Source organism: Diplotaxodon limnothrissa, linkage group LG20 (assembly GCF_057381915.1).
Source record: "Diplotaxodon limnothrissa isolate DT_005_m linkage group LG20, D_limnothrissa_male_GT1.1, whole genome shotgun sequence".
Lineage (NCBI taxonomy): Eukaryota > Metazoa > Chordata > Actinopteri > Cichliformes > Cichlidae > Diplotaxodon > Diplotaxodon limnothrissa.
This window is the reverse complement of record NC_140615.1, coordinates 37,025,566-37,043,783: the sequence shown is the minus strand read 5'-3', so window position 1 is coordinate 37,043,783 and position 18,218 is coordinate 37,025,566. Positions and strand designations below refer to the sequence as shown.

At 42.2% G+C, this 18,218-nt stretch overlaps 1 protein-coding gene across 1 annotated transcript in view; it reads right to left on the bottom strand.

Moving 5' to 3' along the window:
• Nucleotides 1-4,438: 4,438 nt before the first annotated feature.
• Nucleotides 4,439-18,218, bottom strand: part of itpr3 (inositol 1,4,5-trisphosphate receptor, type 3) — a 70,419-nt gene continuing 56,639 nt past the window's right edge. Inside the window, exons 37-62 of the mRNA XM_085345348.1 lie at nt 17,263-17,388; nt 17,060-17,180; nt 16,771-16,952; nt 16,528-16,676; nt 16,338-16,446; nt 15,780-15,873; nt 14,831-15,006; nt 14,246-14,402; nt 12,980-13,194; nt 12,521-12,721; nt 11,773-11,883; nt 11,315-11,410; nt 11,114-11,221; nt 10,934-11,017; nt 10,745-10,855; nt 10,040-10,232; nt 9,787-9,906; nt 9,472-9,641; nt 8,769-8,933; nt 8,492-8,681; nt 8,326-8,418; nt 6,532-6,650; nt 6,086-6,251; nt 5,834-5,994; nt 5,590-5,751; nt 4,439-4,928 (exon numbers count right to left, since the gene is read on the bottom strand). Coding sequence (XP_085201474.1) covers nt 4,812-4,928; nt 5,590-5,751; nt 5,834-5,994; nt 6,086-6,251; nt 6,532-6,650; nt 8,326-8,418; nt 8,492-8,681; nt 8,769-8,933; nt 9,472-9,641; nt 9,787-9,906; nt 10,040-10,232; nt 10,745-10,855; nt 10,934-11,017; nt 11,114-11,221; nt 11,315-11,410; nt 11,773-11,883; nt 12,521-12,721; nt 12,980-13,194; nt 14,246-14,402; nt 14,831-15,006; nt 15,780-15,873; nt 16,338-16,446; nt 16,528-16,676; nt 16,771-16,952; nt 17,060-17,180; nt 17,263-17,388 — 3,696 coding nt within the window. The 3' untranslated portion in view covers nt 4,439-4,811. The remainder of the gene's footprint in view (nt 4,929-5,589; nt 5,752-5,833; nt 5,995-6,085; nt 6,252-6,531; nt 6,651-8,325; nt 8,419-8,491; nt 8,682-8,768; nt 8,934-9,471; nt 9,642-9,786; nt 9,907-10,039; nt 10,233-10,744; nt 10,856-10,933; nt 11,018-11,113; nt 11,222-11,314; nt 11,411-11,772; nt 11,884-12,520; nt 12,722-12,979; nt 13,195-14,245; nt 14,403-14,830; nt 15,007-15,779; nt 15,874-16,337; nt 16,447-16,527; nt 16,677-16,770; nt 16,953-17,059; nt 17,181-17,262; nt 17,389-18,218) is intronic.

Below are 18,218 nucleotides of genomic sequence, written 5' to 3'. Positions count from 1 at the left end.
AATCTTTAGCAGCACATATAGTTATTTTTTCTTTATTTATTTTTAGCTGGTTAGCTAGAAATCGACCTGATTTGTTACTGTGTTCAAAATTCTGCAAGCGAAGTCTTTGTATAAGGAATTGTGTTTTTTTATTAATAGTTTCATTTAATTCTAGTTTTGTTTTGCATATTTTGTTCAATGTTTCCTGATCTTGGTGGGACGCGTAGGCTTCTTCTAGTGATTTGATGTTTTTTTCTAATTCCTGAATATTTTTGTTTTCTTCTTTCTTTTTGTGTGATGAGAAAGAAATTATTTTACCTCTCATCACAGCTTTCCCTGCTTCCCATAGAACAGAAGCAGATATTCCGGGAGTGTCATTAAAGTCTAAATATGAAGTCCATTCCTTTTTAAAGTATTTAATAAAGTCTTCATCTTTAAGTAGTGATATATTAATCTGTTTGGAAACACAGAGACGCCATGGCAACCCCGAGCTAGTCCCCCCAATCCCTGGCTGTCACTCCAAATGACCCCACAAACACAGACAGAGATCTATATATTAAACCTCCTTTTAATTAAAAGCTAAATTAACTGCAGTGGTTAGAATGAAAACGCAGCAGCAGTGTGCTGATGCTCATGTTGTACATGACTCACAATCCTAAGCTGTATTCTTGAAATAATTTTTCATCATCCAGCCTGAAAAAGTTGGAAAAATATTAGATTTATGTTCAAAGTTTTGTTGTTCTGTGGATTCTTGGGTCACATTTGATTTGATCGACTTAAGCCATGTTTCTATGCGATCTGATTTGTTGTACACATGTGAAGCAGGCTTCTCTCAGGTCCTCCCGTTATGTCTGTTTATAAAAGTCACTCTACAGTTTGTGGATCAGGAGGATCAGGGACGTGTCTAACAGTCTGCTGCTTTCCACACTACACCTCTCTGCGTAACACAGCCTAATTCAGTCATGTACTTGTAACTGTGGGACACATTAAGTAAAATATCACAGAACAGAGCACCGGCCGATATAATCCGGGGCACCTTTACACCCCGCGTTGTAAAAATGAGATAATCTGCTGATGTGTCTGTTGCTTAGTTTCCTGTAAAATAATTTCAGCTGCTTTGCTGGTTCGTTTTCTGTGATTCTTTGAAGCCTAATTAGCCAGCAGCTGCTGCAGCCTGACAGCAAACAGCTGGAGGGGATCGATCCAATCAAAAGATGAGATTAGCAAATGTATCCGAGACAGTTCAGAAATGACCTTGACCTGAGGTCACAGGCGCACACACAACAATCTCACATCACCTTAGAGAACTTCACAATGACAGACAGATTTTCTAGAGACTCACTAAAACTGAAACTGTCATATTTGTAAGGAAGCCACACACACACACACACACACACACACACACACACACACACACACACACACACACACACAGCAACTGTGGTCAACATTCCTCTGAGGCTCCACACCAAAGCTCAGTAATCCTTCACTCTCTCACACACACTGAAAGACACACATCACTACTACAGGCCAGGAGATTACCTGTTATAGAAACAATGTATCTAACCATAAATATTATTTAAATGCCAGATATTGCACAGCACTGCACATGCACAACTCTCTCACACACAGAGCCGAATGAACTGAGAACAGTAAACACTATTTATAGCCTGCACAGAAACACAACCTCACTGTGTGTGTGCTGTTTACAGATCCACGGGTCACATGTTGCATCTAAAGGGAAGCTGATGGTGGAGTTTTGGCTTTGTGGAGAGCTGCCGTTCACTTCCTGTTAATCCAGTTCTAAAGAAAAACTGGCTGTGATTCAGTTTAGGACACAGTCAGGCCGTTTGAGAGACGAGCCTCAAAAATTGAAACAGCTCGTGCCTTAACAAAAACAAAAGCTAAAATTAGTTTCCCATTTTTTCTCCCGCGTTCATCTTCAGTCGCTCGTCATCACACAGGTTGTTGCACACCGTGCTGTGAAAGGTTTTCCTTTATTTCCTGTATGTGAATTAAAAAATTCTCTGAATCACAGTCTTTAACAGTTTACATTTAATGAAATTATATTTTTCAGAATGCTGATGGTGTCATTCTTTTGCATCTGATGGGTCGAAATATGTTTTTTCTTTTTCTTTATCGTTGACATTGTCAGATCTTTTTAGTTTTGTGCATTTTCAACTGACTGTTGAAAAGAACTGACGGAGTTTTCGTTTCCCTTCAGGATTATCTGTGAGTCCTTTCAGATTTGTCTTCTTGTTCTCCAAACAGTTTTCAAAATAGCAGCTGGAGTAATAAGAATTATGACCCAGAGACCCAAACTTAAAGTGAAACCATTTAACTTTAATATTTGCATTTTAAATCTAAAACTGAATCGTTTGCATTAAATACAGTTTATTCAATGTAAACGTGAGAAAACGTGGATTTTCGTCTTCATACTTCTCACTCGTCTGTTTCTCAATGAAAAAGCTAAATGACATTTTTACTCATAAATCCATCATCCAGCGTCTGTTACAGCGTTAAAGAAAAACAAACCATAGCTTCTGTCTGATCTCACACAAACCTTAAATCCTACAAGTTTCCCAGATGTACAATTTAAAAAAACAAAAACACACATCTGTGTTCAGCTCGCTTTACAAACAGAAGCACAAATGAAATTGGCAAACACAAGCTGCATGTTTCTTTCTATTTACATTTTCTTAAAGTTATTAAAGTGAGTTGAAGGTTAGTTTTACAAACACACATTTGCACACATTAGCAGTTTTTATTAAACTTGGTAGAAGCTTGAGCTCACCCCAAAACAGGAAGTTTGGTCTTTTTGCTCTTTCTCTTTATCACTAAAGCCATCAAACATTCTGTCTAAGTAATAATTTAAATTGAACTCATTTTCTGTTTAGATAAAAAGAAGCAAAAAAAAAAAAAAAGAAACTGAGGTTTTCCAGCTGCACCATGACTCTCCCATTTTTGTCTGACTGCATCTTAAAAACCCAAAGATGTGACACAAAATGCACAAACTGCTTCCTACAGCGCCCCCTACTGTGTGGATGCCGGCATCTACAGCTTATTTCTTGTGTGCTCATTAATGAGCAGATTTCTGAAATATTAAAAACTAAACAGCTAGATGATAAATTAGACATTTCTAAGTACAGTCGTCTGGAAAGTCAAACATTTCTTCAAACCAGGTACGTGATGTGGACATTTGTGTGTTATAGTTTGTGCATCTGTGGGTACACTTGGGTCTGATCAATGGAAGTTTTTCATGAGCGGGCGAGCGAGAGGTTCACAGATGTCCACGTGCCTACATGTTTTTTTCTTTTTTTGTCGTCATCTACAGAGGCTTGAGAATTTACAAGTTACCCGCGACCTTCAGGAAGACTTGAAGCCTAACAGGAATGAACTATTCTGTCTCCAGATGTTTGTGTCAGAGCGTAATCGCCTTGTGTTTCATATTTTATTTTTAAGACAGTCACCCAGCCCACACTGATCTGAAATGACTTGTATAACTGTGGCAGACTTGTGCTAGCTATATCTGTGAAGGTTCTCAGTCATCCAGGTCATCGTAGTCTAAGGAGCTTGGAGGGAAAAGTGTCTGGACTTCTTTAAGTTACGTGAAGTTACATGTTTCACCTCAAAAGCGAAGAGCTTAAAAATCTGGGACTCTCCACCATTTGACCTCAGAACTGAAGAAGCTTCTTGGATGAGAGGTGAAACGTCTTCAAGACAAATAAAGAAGTCCAGACACTTTTCTCTCCAAGCTCCTTAGACTCACGTGCTAGCCAGTTATTATATCAATATTTCTTTGAATAAGAGCTGAACAAGACTTTTGACAGCTGCGTCCATCTTTGGCTTTGTGTTTCCCTGTTTGTGCAGCAGAGGCTCATTTTAATCTCGCTTCATTTTATTGGTCAAACATTGGTTAGCCACTCACTTTTTCTTCTACTTTTGTTGTTTGGTTGTTGCTGGCAATGATTTTAGTGCATTACAGCTACCTCTGGTAGTATCAGCGCGCCAAACATACATTTTTATTATTACATTTTTTTAATTAATGTGTTGAAAAATGATAACCATCCCTAATGTTTTCATTGAGATGAATATGATTAATAATAATAATACTATTATGGGGTTTTTGCCGGGTCTTACACTCACGTTAGGGCTTTTCTTCTCACCCTGGTTGTGAAAGGTTCCAGATCTGATTTAAAACAGTTTAGCTGTGTTTTTCTCTCTGAACTTACTTGTGGGCTGTTTTCAGACAGCTTCGTGTTAGTTTAGCAAACAAGGAATTACTTTAGGAATTATTTTTGGACATGCTGTGCAATGCACTGCATAAATAAAATAGCCATGTGCTGGCTAATTTCTTTTACACATGTATTTTTCACCTGAAGCCATAAACCTTTAATACGTGCTGTTTCCACAAGAAGTAAGCTTAATAAAATACACTTAATTTAAAATTGACCAGGTGGAAAGAATCCACAAACTTCTGCTGCACAAAGAAAACCACAGCTGCTTTATTTTAACCTGGGCCGTGAAGAACACCTGGAATGGGAAAATTTAGGGCTAAATTTGTCCTGTGACCTGAGCAGGGAAGAAGCTGTAGGTTTAAGAGAGTCAGATCAGCTATTCCGATTATTATTGTCAACCAGCAATCTGCTGACAATCAGAACGTTAATCTGTTGGATATTTGCCGCTATGAAACTGTGTGAAAGCTGCAGGTGCTTCAGCTGTTCTAGTGTTTCTGTCTTTGTGTCCATCAGTCCAGCTGGATGGCTTACAGATCTAGAGATGACCATGTAGTGAACATCAAATCCGTCTGTGTGCCAATGTGTCGAGTGTCTTTATGTTTTGTAGATCTGATGGTTTCCTCCTGCGGCGCTGGGAGGCACCGCACCGCTCGCTCCGCCCTGGACGTCGACAAAGCCCATCCTCTGCCTCCTCTTCCTCTGCTCCGTCATCTGCGCGCGCGCACACACACACACACACACACACACACACACACACACACACACACACACACACACACACACACACACACACACACACACACACACACACACACACACACAGAGTCACTAAACGCCACCCAAGCTGTGATTCAGTGTGTTTATGTGTGCTGCTGTGATTAGAGCTTTGCTCCTCAGTTATGGTGCCACCAATGTGGTGCATTAAAAATGTTGTCCTGCTAACTGTGAAAGCAGTTGAAAGATCAGCTGCTGATTCTGGATGAATTTCTGCTTTTAATGAATGAACAAAAGTATAGTCAGCATTTACTTGATTTGGGCTGCACTGTTAGGATCTTCCAGCATGTCGTGGGGCAGAATATTTTTCACATGTTAACCCTAATATTTTGACCTATCGGGGACTTTTTGATTGTCTGAGGTAGCTGTAACATAACTTAAGATGGAAAACATACCCCATGTTTGGTAATGATTGCATATGATTGACTATTTCATCCAAACTCGTGTAGCTGACCCGACTGGTAACCAGTTAGCCTTGGCTGATGAAAGTAATTATAAACAGATTCATTAGCTTAAAAAAGTTAAAGCGAGCTGAAATTTGTCAAATCAAAGTCAACTTTGTTATTGTCAGTGCATCTGTCCCTTTGTGTGCAAATACCTGCTCTTTGAGCTCCGTCAGCTGGGCGGTCAGGGTTGTGACCACCTTCATGGTTGATACCAGTTTGTCCTGTAACTGCCTCATCTCGTTCTGCTCGCCATCGCTGTCTGTTACCACCAGTGACATGGCCTGCATCCGTGGAAACCAGTCCAGGTTGTTGTTCTGAAGCAGCAGAAGAAGAAGCAGTTTATTTGTGAACCTGAAATCGCAGCCATGTCACTTTTCTTTCTTTAACGTTTCCCACCTTGATCATGTGAGCCACGTAGCTCTCCGGTCCTGTGTAGTCCGTCTTGTTTTTCTCGCGCACCAAAACGATAAAGTAGAGGTAGTTCCAGATATTGTGCTCCAGTTTGATGTGCTCTTCGAAAGACACCGTCTTATTGTCAAACTTGTCTCTCTCGAGGCCTGCAGCAGAACAAAGAAGACCAAGCTCCTTCAACAAATCTACTGTTAGCTGATTGGTTTGTTAGTCACAGTGTGAAGAACGTCTACAAACCGCAAATGAAACATGTTGTTTTCAGAATTTCTTCCTTCTTCTGCTTCTCACTCCTCAAGTCTGCGAACGTGTCGATGATGACACCGAAGATCAAGTTGAGGACGATGATGATGACGATGAAGTAGAACAGCAGGTCATACACAACTCGAGCGGGAAACAGTGGCTCCTGAACACAGACCCGGGAAAGGAATTTAGCCTTCACTCTGCACTAACTTCTTACCTGATGATCTTTTATCTATTTTAAAACTTCATCTTCAGAGCAGCTAGCATTTATAGTCCTGCAGTTTAAGATCATTTTTTTAGTAACAGCTAATTTAAAAACCAAACTGCACCCTTCTGTGGCAGAATATTTCCACATGATAAAGAAAACGTCAGATAAAAGCCAAAGATGTAGGCTGTGCATTTTGTTATCGGAGAGCAGCATTCAGGTAAAAACTGTCTCGTACATTCTTAGATGGTTTGCGGAGGACGTCTCCCACTCCCCCTCCATTCCTCAGTCCGTGGTTCAGCACAGTAACGATACACATCAACAGAGTGTCGCATGCTCGCTCAGAGTCCGGCACCTCTGAAACACACACACAAAGACTCATCAAGGACATTTAACAATGATCAAATACAAAGTCGGTATAAATGTAAAGTTATGGTGTGTAAAACCTTTCACCACTAGTTCTGTTTTTCTACCGCTCCGAATCAAAGTGTATAATCCCAGCTATGGTGGCTGTTATAGCACAAACATGTTTTAGTGGAGCAAAAGAGACCAAAAATATTAAACTTAGTATTTAAACCATAACTGCCTTCCTGGCATATTTCTACTACTGTTTGGAGTAGATCTGTATCCAGCCCAGAGATTCCTTTTTAGAGGCTGTCAGTGCTCTGTTTACCTCAGCTGTCAATACCGCATAAGAAGCATCCACATTTACTCCAGCCTTTAAAAACTTTGTGATACGAGTCTGTAAGTGAGTGAAGCTCACTTCTGACCAATGACAGCGATACTACGTGAGTTATTGAGGATATGTTGAAGATTTAAGCGCTATCTGCCCCTGTTAGCTGTTGTTAGCTGGCTGCTCTTGAAGTGGATCTAACATTGTTGGTCTCTGACACTTTCTGAGTAACTTTTTGTATGATGTGAAAATATAATCTTCTAAGAGTTTTGAGTGGGAAAGTGTGATTTTTATTTTATTTCATTTCATTTTTTTAGTTTTGAACACTCAGCTAAAATTAGCTAGCACAATGTTAGCTTATATGCAGCTGATATTGATGTTTAGCCAGGTTGTTGTCAGTTTCATGGTGGCTTCCACTAGGGCTGGGCGACATGAGGAAAATCTAATATTGCAATATTTTTTGGGATATCGTGATACCCTCCCTGAAGTCAAGGTTTTTATATAAATATCACCACGAAAACCTCAGAATCTGATCTAAAAGCTCATAAACACCATTTCTACAACCACCAAACAGCCAAAACAACAAACAATTAAACGAGCAGTAAAGTAACGTGAAATATGAATAACACAAATGACAAAGCCATGAACTCACTTGACTTCATGTAACCAAACAAACGGCACGGTGTCTAGATCTCACAGATTCCAGAACTGCAAGTTTCATCACACTTCGACCAAATTTCACTGAACCAGCTACAAATATGCTTCACATTCGATAAGCATTAACATGGAATCAGACTTGCACGTGCCACTAACCCCATGCTATCATTTTTCTGTAAAGCAAATTTACCTAAGGCTATAATTAAAGTAACCTTAACCATTTTCCTCCGTTTGTCTCGCCGATAGCTTTGGCGAGGGGAGATGTTCACATGCAGAGTTTAAAACAGTCTTAATTTTGCATGGATGACTTTTCAGCATGTTTTGCAATTTACCCCATTTTGTTCTACATCCTCCTCAAATCCAAACCACACGATGACTTAATGCATCTTAACGCTGGTATTGCATCCTCACCAGCTTTACGAAACTTTGAGTGCTCCAGTAGAGTAAAATAAGCGCCATATAAGAACCAGCCCATTTACCGTTTAACAGCTCCAAAACATATTTTTGTATTTGTATCTGTGGATAAACACCATTTTAAACTGTTATATAGTTATTTAGCTCCCTGTCTATACTTGGACTCCAGTAAGTGGTGGAAATTGGATAATTGTATCTATTTTAGTTAGCTGAACGAGTTGTTTTCTAATACATGTTGCAAAAACTGACTACTGTCAGTAACCATCTAGTGATGTGTCTGTCTCTTACCTTCCTCTTCAGTGTTGGTCTCTGCAGTGCAGCTGACTCCGTCTGCAGAGCACGACTTGAGGAAATCCTGAGAGGCTTCACTATTTTGAGAAGCTGAACAGGAGACAGTAACTAGTACCGATTAAGGTTTTGGTATGAGGGTTAATTTTAACAGCTGTGAATTTACCTGCAGCAATCTGTGCCAGCGGGTCGACCTCCATAATGAAGTCCTCCTTCAGGAAGAGGAAGCCCACAATGGAGAAGAGGTACACAAGGATGAGAGCGAGCAGTGCCGTGAGCAGGATGGAGCGCCCGTTACGCGTCACGCTGTTTATCACATTTAACAGGGTCTCCTCCCTGTAGATCAGGTCAAAAAGCTGCCCGAAATGAACACAGACACTTAGATTTCCCTTCCTACCACAAACAGCACAAACACCTGACAGGTCACTGTGTCTGCTGTTTACCAGGATGCTGTAGAAGAGCTCGTGAACGAAGAGTCCCAGTGTGGACGTCAGGACGTATGCCAGGTGATAGAGGAACTCCACATCCATCACCATGGCTTTGTACCCCATAATAAATGTGCCGTTGTTTCCCACAAAACTCACCACAAACACCACTTTATTGATGAGCTGGAAATGGACAAAACATGGACAGCACAGTGGATGATCAGGCTGGAGGTGTTGTTACCAAAGAGATGTAAAAGGACGCTGGCCAATTGTAAGAAATAATTGTAAGAAAAGCAGAAAAGTTCTGCTAGCTCATTGCCCAGACTGGCCTTTAATAATAAAACAAGGCCTGATTCCGGCCCTCAGGCCACATATTTGACACCTCTGATCTAGAATGTTCTACTCTAAAACCACAATTCAAATCTAGAGCTCAAAAAGAACAGGAGAATATTTTCCTTTTAGTCACAGTCACATCTGATAAGTGTATTCAGTGTCTTCACAGTTTATATTTTTTAACTGACCAGTTCACTGATCACCAAACTTAACTAAAAAAACATGAAATCGTCATTTTGATTTTAAAAAAGAAAAAATCTTCATCAACTCTGAATAAAACCTAGAAATGTAAACTGTGAATCAAGAGTTTAAATATTTAAAACGGGTACCAAGCCATGCTAAGCTAATCACACCCAGGGTGCAGATGTGTAATGTGGTGTTTTCTCACATTAAGTGTTCCCAGCACTATTAGCGTGTTGCCAATGCCTAGGTGGTAGATGGACCTGAGAATCAGAGCGACGGTGAACGGCGTGAGAGAACGCTGAGAGAACAAACCCAGGACGGAGAGACCGGTCAGGACCCAGAACAGCATCAACAACAGAGAGTCGTCGATTGCACCTACAGAGGAGAAGAGCATCGTTTTAAGTGCCACATCCTCACCTCGACCAGTCCTCCACACTTTCTACAGATGATGACAAAAATAAAATGACAGTGTTCGTGTGTTTAGTCGTATTTTCAGATCTATCAGTACTTGCAGTAGTACCTTGTCCGGAGTCGTAGGGGTAGAAGAAAGCGATGATGAGGTTGATGAAGAGGGCAAGTTTAAAGGAGATTGTTCCCCACAGAGTCATCCTTCTGGAGAACCAGTACAACACTGGCATACCTGCACAAACACATACATGTTGAGCCTGAACACGCTGTTGGGTTTTTATATGTTGAGCAAAAGTAGAATTGATGTGAGCACCTGGCTCACACGAATGAAGCCTTTACAGATCACACTGAGTGTGTGTACTCACTCCTCAGCTTCTTCTGCCACTCCATTTCTCCATGCAGGAAGGATGTTTGCTCGAAGAAATGTGTGACTTTGGATCCCTGCTCGTCCAGCTCAGTGGTGTTGAACACCCTGATCTTTGACTCCTCTGTCAGAAACTCACAGATGGGATGAACGGGAAACACAATCTGCTCCATGCTGCGGTCATCGCGAACAATCTGGGCACAGACAGATACGTAGTTTAGACAACGTCTTCTACACAGATGATAAAAGCTCGATCCTCTCTAAAATGTAGAGATGAAGTTGACAAACTCAAAGAAAGCACATTTTCAGAATTTACGGGGTTTCTTTTGCCCTTTTTGGGTTATGGATGGTGTAGACAGACAGGAAAGAGAGAGGAAGACATGTAGCAAAGGGCCACAGGTCGGACTCGAACCCGGGCCTACTGCTGTCTTGCCATAAAGCATATGGTCAGTGACTGAACTATGAATTCTACTTCCTGGTGGTGGCTGGAACGAGGGGGGAGCATCTCTGCTTAGATTGTTGTGACTCAGACCAGGACTGAGTTGTGTAACCGAGGAACAGAGATGCTTGTTAAATAAACAATTTGAAAAAGTTACGTTTTACCCAAACGATCAAATGCCATTTTGTGCTATTTGATAACCAAACCACAAAGTATTATAGGATCAATGGCTCAGGATAAAGATCTTTATTTTAATAGTAGTAATACCTCTATCTGTGAAGTGAGCTGCTCGTAGTACTCCAGCGGGTCCTGCTCCACCACAGGAGCTGGAGCTGAGGACTTCAACATCTGGGACAGAGGTCGGTTGTTCAGGTTCAGCTGCAGACACACAAACAGCAGCATGGTGTCAGTTTTAGATGATTACAACTTGACATGGATGGATGGATGGATGTTTACCATTGAGGAAATGCCCTCCTCTCCCTCTTTATTGTTCTTTTGAGGTTTTAGGAGGTTGTGAAGGACTTTGTTGTGTCTCGCCAGCTGCAAAAACACATCAAGAACTTTATTTTGACCCCAACCAACCACAAAATATCATGAGCTCTTCCAGATAGCCAATAGGAAATTGAGTTTAGTCACCTGCTGAGCCAGGATGTAGATGTTGTGCCCCACCTCCCGAGGAGAAACTTCCACCTCCACATCTTCACATTCGCTCTCCTGGTTGTAGGCCTTCTTTATCACCTCCACCTGGCAGAGTGGACATGTACACACTTAGATTTTTCTTGCTTTTCAATAAGATCTTTAACAGCTGCTTTATGGACATGTGGTTCAGGGTCTGACCAGCTCTCGTGGCCGCAGGTTCAGCAGAATCCTCTCTGCGTTCTCGCTGTCGTGACGACTCTCCATAAGAGCCAACAGCAGCTTGGAGGCATTGTCCTGTCGAGCAGCAGTCAAACAAATGGACTGAACCGTTTGTCAAGTACTAGAGACAATGACTTCTATCTTTACACAGACAGGAATGATATTTGTGGAAATGCTGACTTAAAAACCTGGAAACAAACCCACACATTAACCTAAAAGAGTGAGAGATAAATGATGGTGTTTGGTTACATTTGATCACCTCCGACACTGCGCCCCAGATGACATGTTTAAACATAATTACATTTCAAGCAGTGTTAGATTTCCTGTGCTTCTTTTAATGCACAGAAATATGAAAATAAGAAAGATTTCTGCACCATTGCCACTATGGTGTCGCTACACTGAACTCCGTCTAAATGAAAGAGGCGACTCCATTTTACCTTCAGCTGCAGCACCATCTCCATCCGATAGCGACATAGAGGACTGATGTCATTCAGGATCAGAGCCGTTATGATGTCGATGCCGTTGGACTCGTGGGTCACGATACATGTCTGAAACACAGAAAACAAATGTCTGTGTAAGACAGTGCAGTAAACAAAGGACACCTTGAGAACGTCTGGAAAATTAAAAACTAGAGGATAACATCAGGTCTCTTCATCTGTTGTGCTGGCACTCGTGGTTCTTTGGTGCCTTTTGAGCCCACGTTTTCAGGGTGCTGGTGCCAGTTTCTTTTTCAATGGATGTACCTTTCTTGTCTGGTAGCAGACATTACCAATAGCACTGAACAAAGCGACTTTCTCATATTTCTAGTAGTAAGTATCGTCTTGCATTACCAACCACTGGCTTTGTGTCACATGCAGCTATATCAATCTGCCCAGACTAGGAAATGGAGACCACTGGCCACTCCTTAGTGAGCAGTTACCCCATGAATGTTAATAATGTAATCATCTGCTTTACCGCAAATGCATCACTACTGACGAGGGACAGTTAACCTAACAAGCATGTCTGTGGACTGTTGGAGGAAGGAAATCCACACAAGCAGAGTGAGAACACTCAACTTCCAGCTGCAGGTTTGAACCTACAGCCTTCTTACAGTGATGCTGCAGCGTTAACCGCTGCACCACCTTGGAACCTGTACGGTCAAAGAAAAGTAGAAACCATTGTTTCCACCCTGTTGTTCTCATGTACCTGGTTCTCTTGGCAGGGTCCTTGGCAGTACTCTGTAAGTGTTTCCAGGGACTGAATGATGAGGTGGACATTTGATTCATTGATGTACAAGCCCAGCAGGCCCAGGCCACCCGTCGTACTACCACACATGATGTCCAGGAACTGAAGTGTCTCACACACAAGGTTGTAGTTGGCTTTGTTATTCTGACAACGCAGGAAGTTCTGGAAACACAAAGTCACAAACTTGAGCCTTACATTTTCTGTATGTGTGCTCACATGAAGAAGATGCTGGGACAAACAGCTTTACTTCCTGTACTGGCCTCTAACAGACGGTGCTAAAAGACCCGCCTAAAGTGGAGAGAAAAACATCCAACTTGTCTCTAAAATATAGGTAGTAGATATTAACTTTTTGTCACATGTTTAATGCTATACAATCTGTAAAAAAGGCTCAACACTGTTCAGTAGTTAGCAGGAACTGACCTGTAGGTCGTTGTTGTGGTTCTCACAAAGCAGCTGTAGGAACCTCAAGATCGGCTTCATGATGGTAACAGCTGGTCCCATCTCTGTCTCCACCTCCTTCTGTTCTTCAATAGGTTGAGCTGGCAGGGTGGAGGTGCCTGGGGCAATGGGCGCCCCTGGTACCAACAGTGGATGACCCCCTGTACCCGGAAGTACACCCATTGTGGTGGAGCCACCTTTAAACCATAAAATATTATTACAAACATCTTTCGGAACTCAAACCTTTTCAGAGTCTTATTTTTCCCTTCACAAAGGTGCATAATACATAACTGTCTAAGGAGCTTGGAAAGAAAAGCGTCTGGACTTCTTTAAGTTTCTTGAAGATGTTGCACCTCTCATCCGAGAAGCTTCTTCAGTTTTAGGGTCAAACGGTGGAGAGACCAAACAGCCACTTCACAAGCGCATGGCACAATATAGAAGAGCCACCTCCACGGGACAAGACTCAGCAGTCCATCTGCATCTTAAGGATAAAGGACACTCTTTTGAGGATGCCAATGATAACATTTTGGACAGAGAGGACAGATGGTTTGAAAGAGGAGTGAAAGAAGCATCTATGTCCACTGTGAGCGACCATCTTTGAACAGAGGCGGGGCTTACGACACCAACTCTCTGCCATCTATAATCCAGTTTTGAGATCCTTCCCAGACGCCTTAACGCCCACTCACATCCTGGGCCATCTGACCTCAGGAAATCACATGATAAGGTGGGGCCAGGTTTCACAATGAGCTCACCCAAAACTCTGGCTGATTGTGACCCACGCCCGCTTTCACACCTTGGCTCATGTGATTAGGTAGAGGATCATCAGGGGGTCCTTTTGTCCCTCTTGGTGGGTCACTCCCACTAGGCTTAAATCTGGGACTCTCCACCATTTGACACTAGAAGTGAAGAAGCTTCTCGGATGAGAGGTGAAACGTTTTCAAGCAACTTAAAGAAGTCCAGACGCTTTTCTTCCCAAGCTCCTTAGACTACGATGACCTGGATGACTGAGAACCTTCACAGACATAATACATAATTGTTTGTTAATTAACCATTTAAAACATTATATCAAATGTCTAAACCTGATCAAAGTTCCAGTGAGTGATGCCAAACTATTGGTTACAAAATGGGGTTTGATCATATCATCCTCAAATAAATCTAAGGAACCCTAACTATGGACGTACATTGAAACTATAGAATAATCGGATTGCACAGATGTGTCCTCCTAAACTATTTTCAGATGACTCTCACCGTTCTCCAGCTTCTCGTTGGCCTTGTGCGTCATCTCTCCAACATTAACAGAAACCGTTGCTTTAATGTCGGCCTGAGCTTCTTTCATTCTGTCATTAAACACTTTAAAGAACTTCTCTGACTTGTTGTCCCCCATCATCAGTTTGTAGAAGGAGTTCTGCATCAGAAGTGGACAGAGTCAACACACCAGTTTAACACGGGACCAAAAACAAGCTTGAAAACCATCCCAGCCTAAAACCATGCCTAAAATGAATCAAAACCAGCTCTGAAGCAGTCTTTGTTTTAAAACAATATATAAAAGATGGTCAAAACTAAACCCAGCGTACAACCACGTCTAACCAAGAACCAACTTCTTTCATTAAAACGGTCCCATTGCCAGTACCACATCCTGCGATCTCTGGATCAGCTATGTTGGAGAAAACTAATCTACACTATTCAAAAAAAAGTGACCATTCTTGTCTCAGATCTATTGTTTTTACACGTTTGATGTATTATTTGGTTTTTCCTGTGCTTTTAGAACGGACTTGGCTCTGTAATTTCATAACAGTGACTTAAATGAGCAAAGAAACTTCTCCTGTCTGCTACCTGTATCTCAGTGTTTCCTCCCTCCAGCAGACAGATGGCCAGCTGGATGCTCTCCTGGAAGATCTTATCATTCTTGGTGCTCATCACCAGATCTGTGAACAGCTTCGTTCCTCCTTCACGATCCAGACGACACTGGATTGCTGCCACTGCCGCCCAGTCCCGCTCCTGTTCACCGCCTAACTCACAGAAAGAAAAATACAGCATAATATAGCAGCTTGTGCACAGACAATATAGATTATAGCATCATAAACACATTAGATTGCTATTATTGTGTTACGTAAATCATGTTAAATAAATGGTGTCCTGGGGAATCTCCCCCCAGACTTGGATCAGTGAGCTCAGTGGTTCTAATTAGCAACACTGAACGCACCGACACATAACTTCCAACAGGTTACAAATTAAATCCAAGTCTGGGGAATTCAATTCCTTCTTAGTAACTATATAAACACACCAAAAGCCTTTAACCCAGGGTCCGCTACAGCAACATAAACATGATGGGTGGGTCTGAGGATTTCGTCCTGGTATCCAACAGCAGTCAGAATACTGCTGGCCCGCACATGGAGGTTATTGCCACCCTCCAAGGATATACATGAGACAACAAACCTATCAATGTCAAATATGGATGCGTCATCACAAAGGAGCTGGACTACCTGTGCAGCAAAGACACCAGCAAAAAGCAGCACTAGAGAAAGATCAGTAAGGAAGGATAAAGACAGAGAAATGAAGCCACCACCTGCAAAGTCATCCTCTTTTTGGGTTCGTGTCCAGTCTACAATTGAATTTAACAAAGCAGGTGAAACGGATTTCGGATGTTTTGTGCTTCACTGAACACAATGACATTCCTGAACTTATCTGACTATGTTATACTGTTATGATCAAATGTCTCCTGCATTTTATTTGAGCAGTGTTTATTATTTCCTCTGAACAGTGTTTGTATGAAGCAGTTTACCTGGAACTCCAAGTTCAGCTAAGTCATTCTTCTGGTTGGTCTTCTTGTTTGGAAACAAGTAGTTTTGCAGTAAAACTTTCCGCAGCACTAGTCCCTGAAACAAATCAACAGAAAGTCCATTCAGTCTCCATCCTGTTACATTTAACTGAAACAAAACCAAGAAATAAGCCAGAGATTTCAGTTTGGGGAAGGCTTCATTCATGATCAGTGGCAGCAACAAGGCCTGGCAGAGAGGCTGAAGAATGGGGAAAAGACGAGAGAGGGTGGGGAACGCAAACACGAACAGGTGAAGATGATTCAGCGAAAGGGGAGTGTTTGGGTTGTGGTCCCATTCCAGACAAACTGTCTCAAATGAAATAAGCATAAATATGGAAAAACTGCAAAAGGACCACTGGAAGCTACAAAACCACCAAAGAAGAATGACCACAACAACACTGTGGTTTTCTTTAAATATACTGTATTTCTCAAGGACCTGCCTTTGTTGTTCGACCGTGATTATAATGGTTTTGATTTAAGTTAAACAGGCTGATTGTGGTAGTCCAGCTACTATTAACTCACCTTTTCATCAAAGTCCAGAGTCCTGATGAGCATCTCCTGCAGAGTCTTTAGGACTTTGATGCACAGCTTCTCCTCTGAAGACATCAGCGCCTTGGTGTGCTGGATCAACCTGGTCAGCACACGGACATCATAATTCCCCTCATCCCTCTAGTGTCAGTGCTCAAGCATGCTTTACACTCAGATGACCTACTTGGAAATGAATCCTCCGGACTCACAGCGCTGTCGGATGTCGGTTCCTTCAGGGAACAGCAGCTCCGGCTGATGGAGGACATCCACCAACACCGAAAGCTCAGCGTTCACCAGTGGCTTCAGACGCTCCTCCAGAGTGTTTATGATGTCCTGAGGAAGATACAGAGGGAACAAGGTTAAATACAGTTTACTGCAAGTTAATGTAAATAAAGAAAAGTCTTTTTTTCGGTGTGCCCTTGTGCACCTGCAGCTTCTCGATGATGTTCTTGTAGTCCCAGGGGTTGGTAGGAGCGCTAGGGCGGGTGAGGCGGGAGGAGGATTTGTAGTTTGGATTGGAGCGCGACAAAGAGTTCAAAGCTGACGTGGACAGCATGGTGTTGATCTGAGCCTCCAGTTCCAAAGGCACAGAGATGGAGCGACTCTTAGCTGGACAAAATTCACAAGACTTAGTCACCCTTTTTTAAGTGGGAATGTGAGAGAAAACCATGGGAATCATTCATGGCTGAGACGTAATGCGGTGCCAGGTTTGTTACCTGTCACAGCCAGCGTCTTGATGCATGCCTCCACCTGCCCTCTGTGCTGCTGCTGCAACCAGGGACAGTCCAGCAGCCTGACAGACGACTGAAGCAGCTGAGTCACGATGGTGTGATGAGTCTGACAGGGACAGAGAAGCAATCAACTAACTGGAACCACACCTAAACAGTTTTATATCACCAAGGTGAAGCATTTCCTTCACCTGCAGAGAAGTGCTGTTTTCAGAGAAAGGGGAGCTGAAGAAGGCGTTGATGGTGTCAAAAACCACGCCGATGATGTATTTCTCCAGAACGGGATCAGAAAGACGCTTTTCTCGTTTATTACAGACCTGCAGAGAGGGAAAAACCCGGAACATCAGCACCATGTCACGTCAGGTTGTTTTTTGTCTACTTTCTTATGGATATGACTCTCAGAAACTGTTTACCTGTTGTTCTGCTGTAGATAGTTTTTTTAGGCTTGTCACTTTTTTGACCTCCTATTCTTCAATTTCCTCAGATATTTTTTAAGGATACTCCCCACACAATGCTGGTATAGGCCAAGTTTTAAGCTAATAGCCCTTTGGGAATCACCTTGTCTTACATCCTAGCAGGGCCTCCTCCTGAAATTGACCTTGTGTGGGTGTGTCAATTCAATTTTATTTACACAGCGCCAAATCACAACAACAGTCGCTTCAAGGTGCTTTATATTTTAAGGTAGACCCTACAGTAACACATACAGAGAAAAACCCAACAATCATATAACCCAGCGGTCCCCAACCCCCGGGCCTCGGACCAGTACCGGGCCGCGAGAGTTGAGGCTCAGGTGTGAAATGTATGGTTTTCCATACAATGTATGTTGTCCTGCCGTGTGTGTGTGTGTGTGTTTGGAGGTGGATTGCCCCTGCTGTGTGGAGAGGAGTGTGTTTTGGTACTAACCGTTTTTGGCATACTTTCAGTTTATTGTTTTCTTTCTTTAAAAGGTGACAGCAGCTTGTCCGTCTCTTGTAGGTAAGTTATTAATGGAAGCATTAATAAACCTGTTAATTTAACTATTTTGCCTCCCTGTCTCCTTTTTCAACCTGGACACCTTTTGTTACTTTCCCTCACCCCTGGACCTTTTTAGGGGAACGTAACACCTTGTTGGTGTAAAAATGTTTTATGCCAAACTCTGTTATCCAAC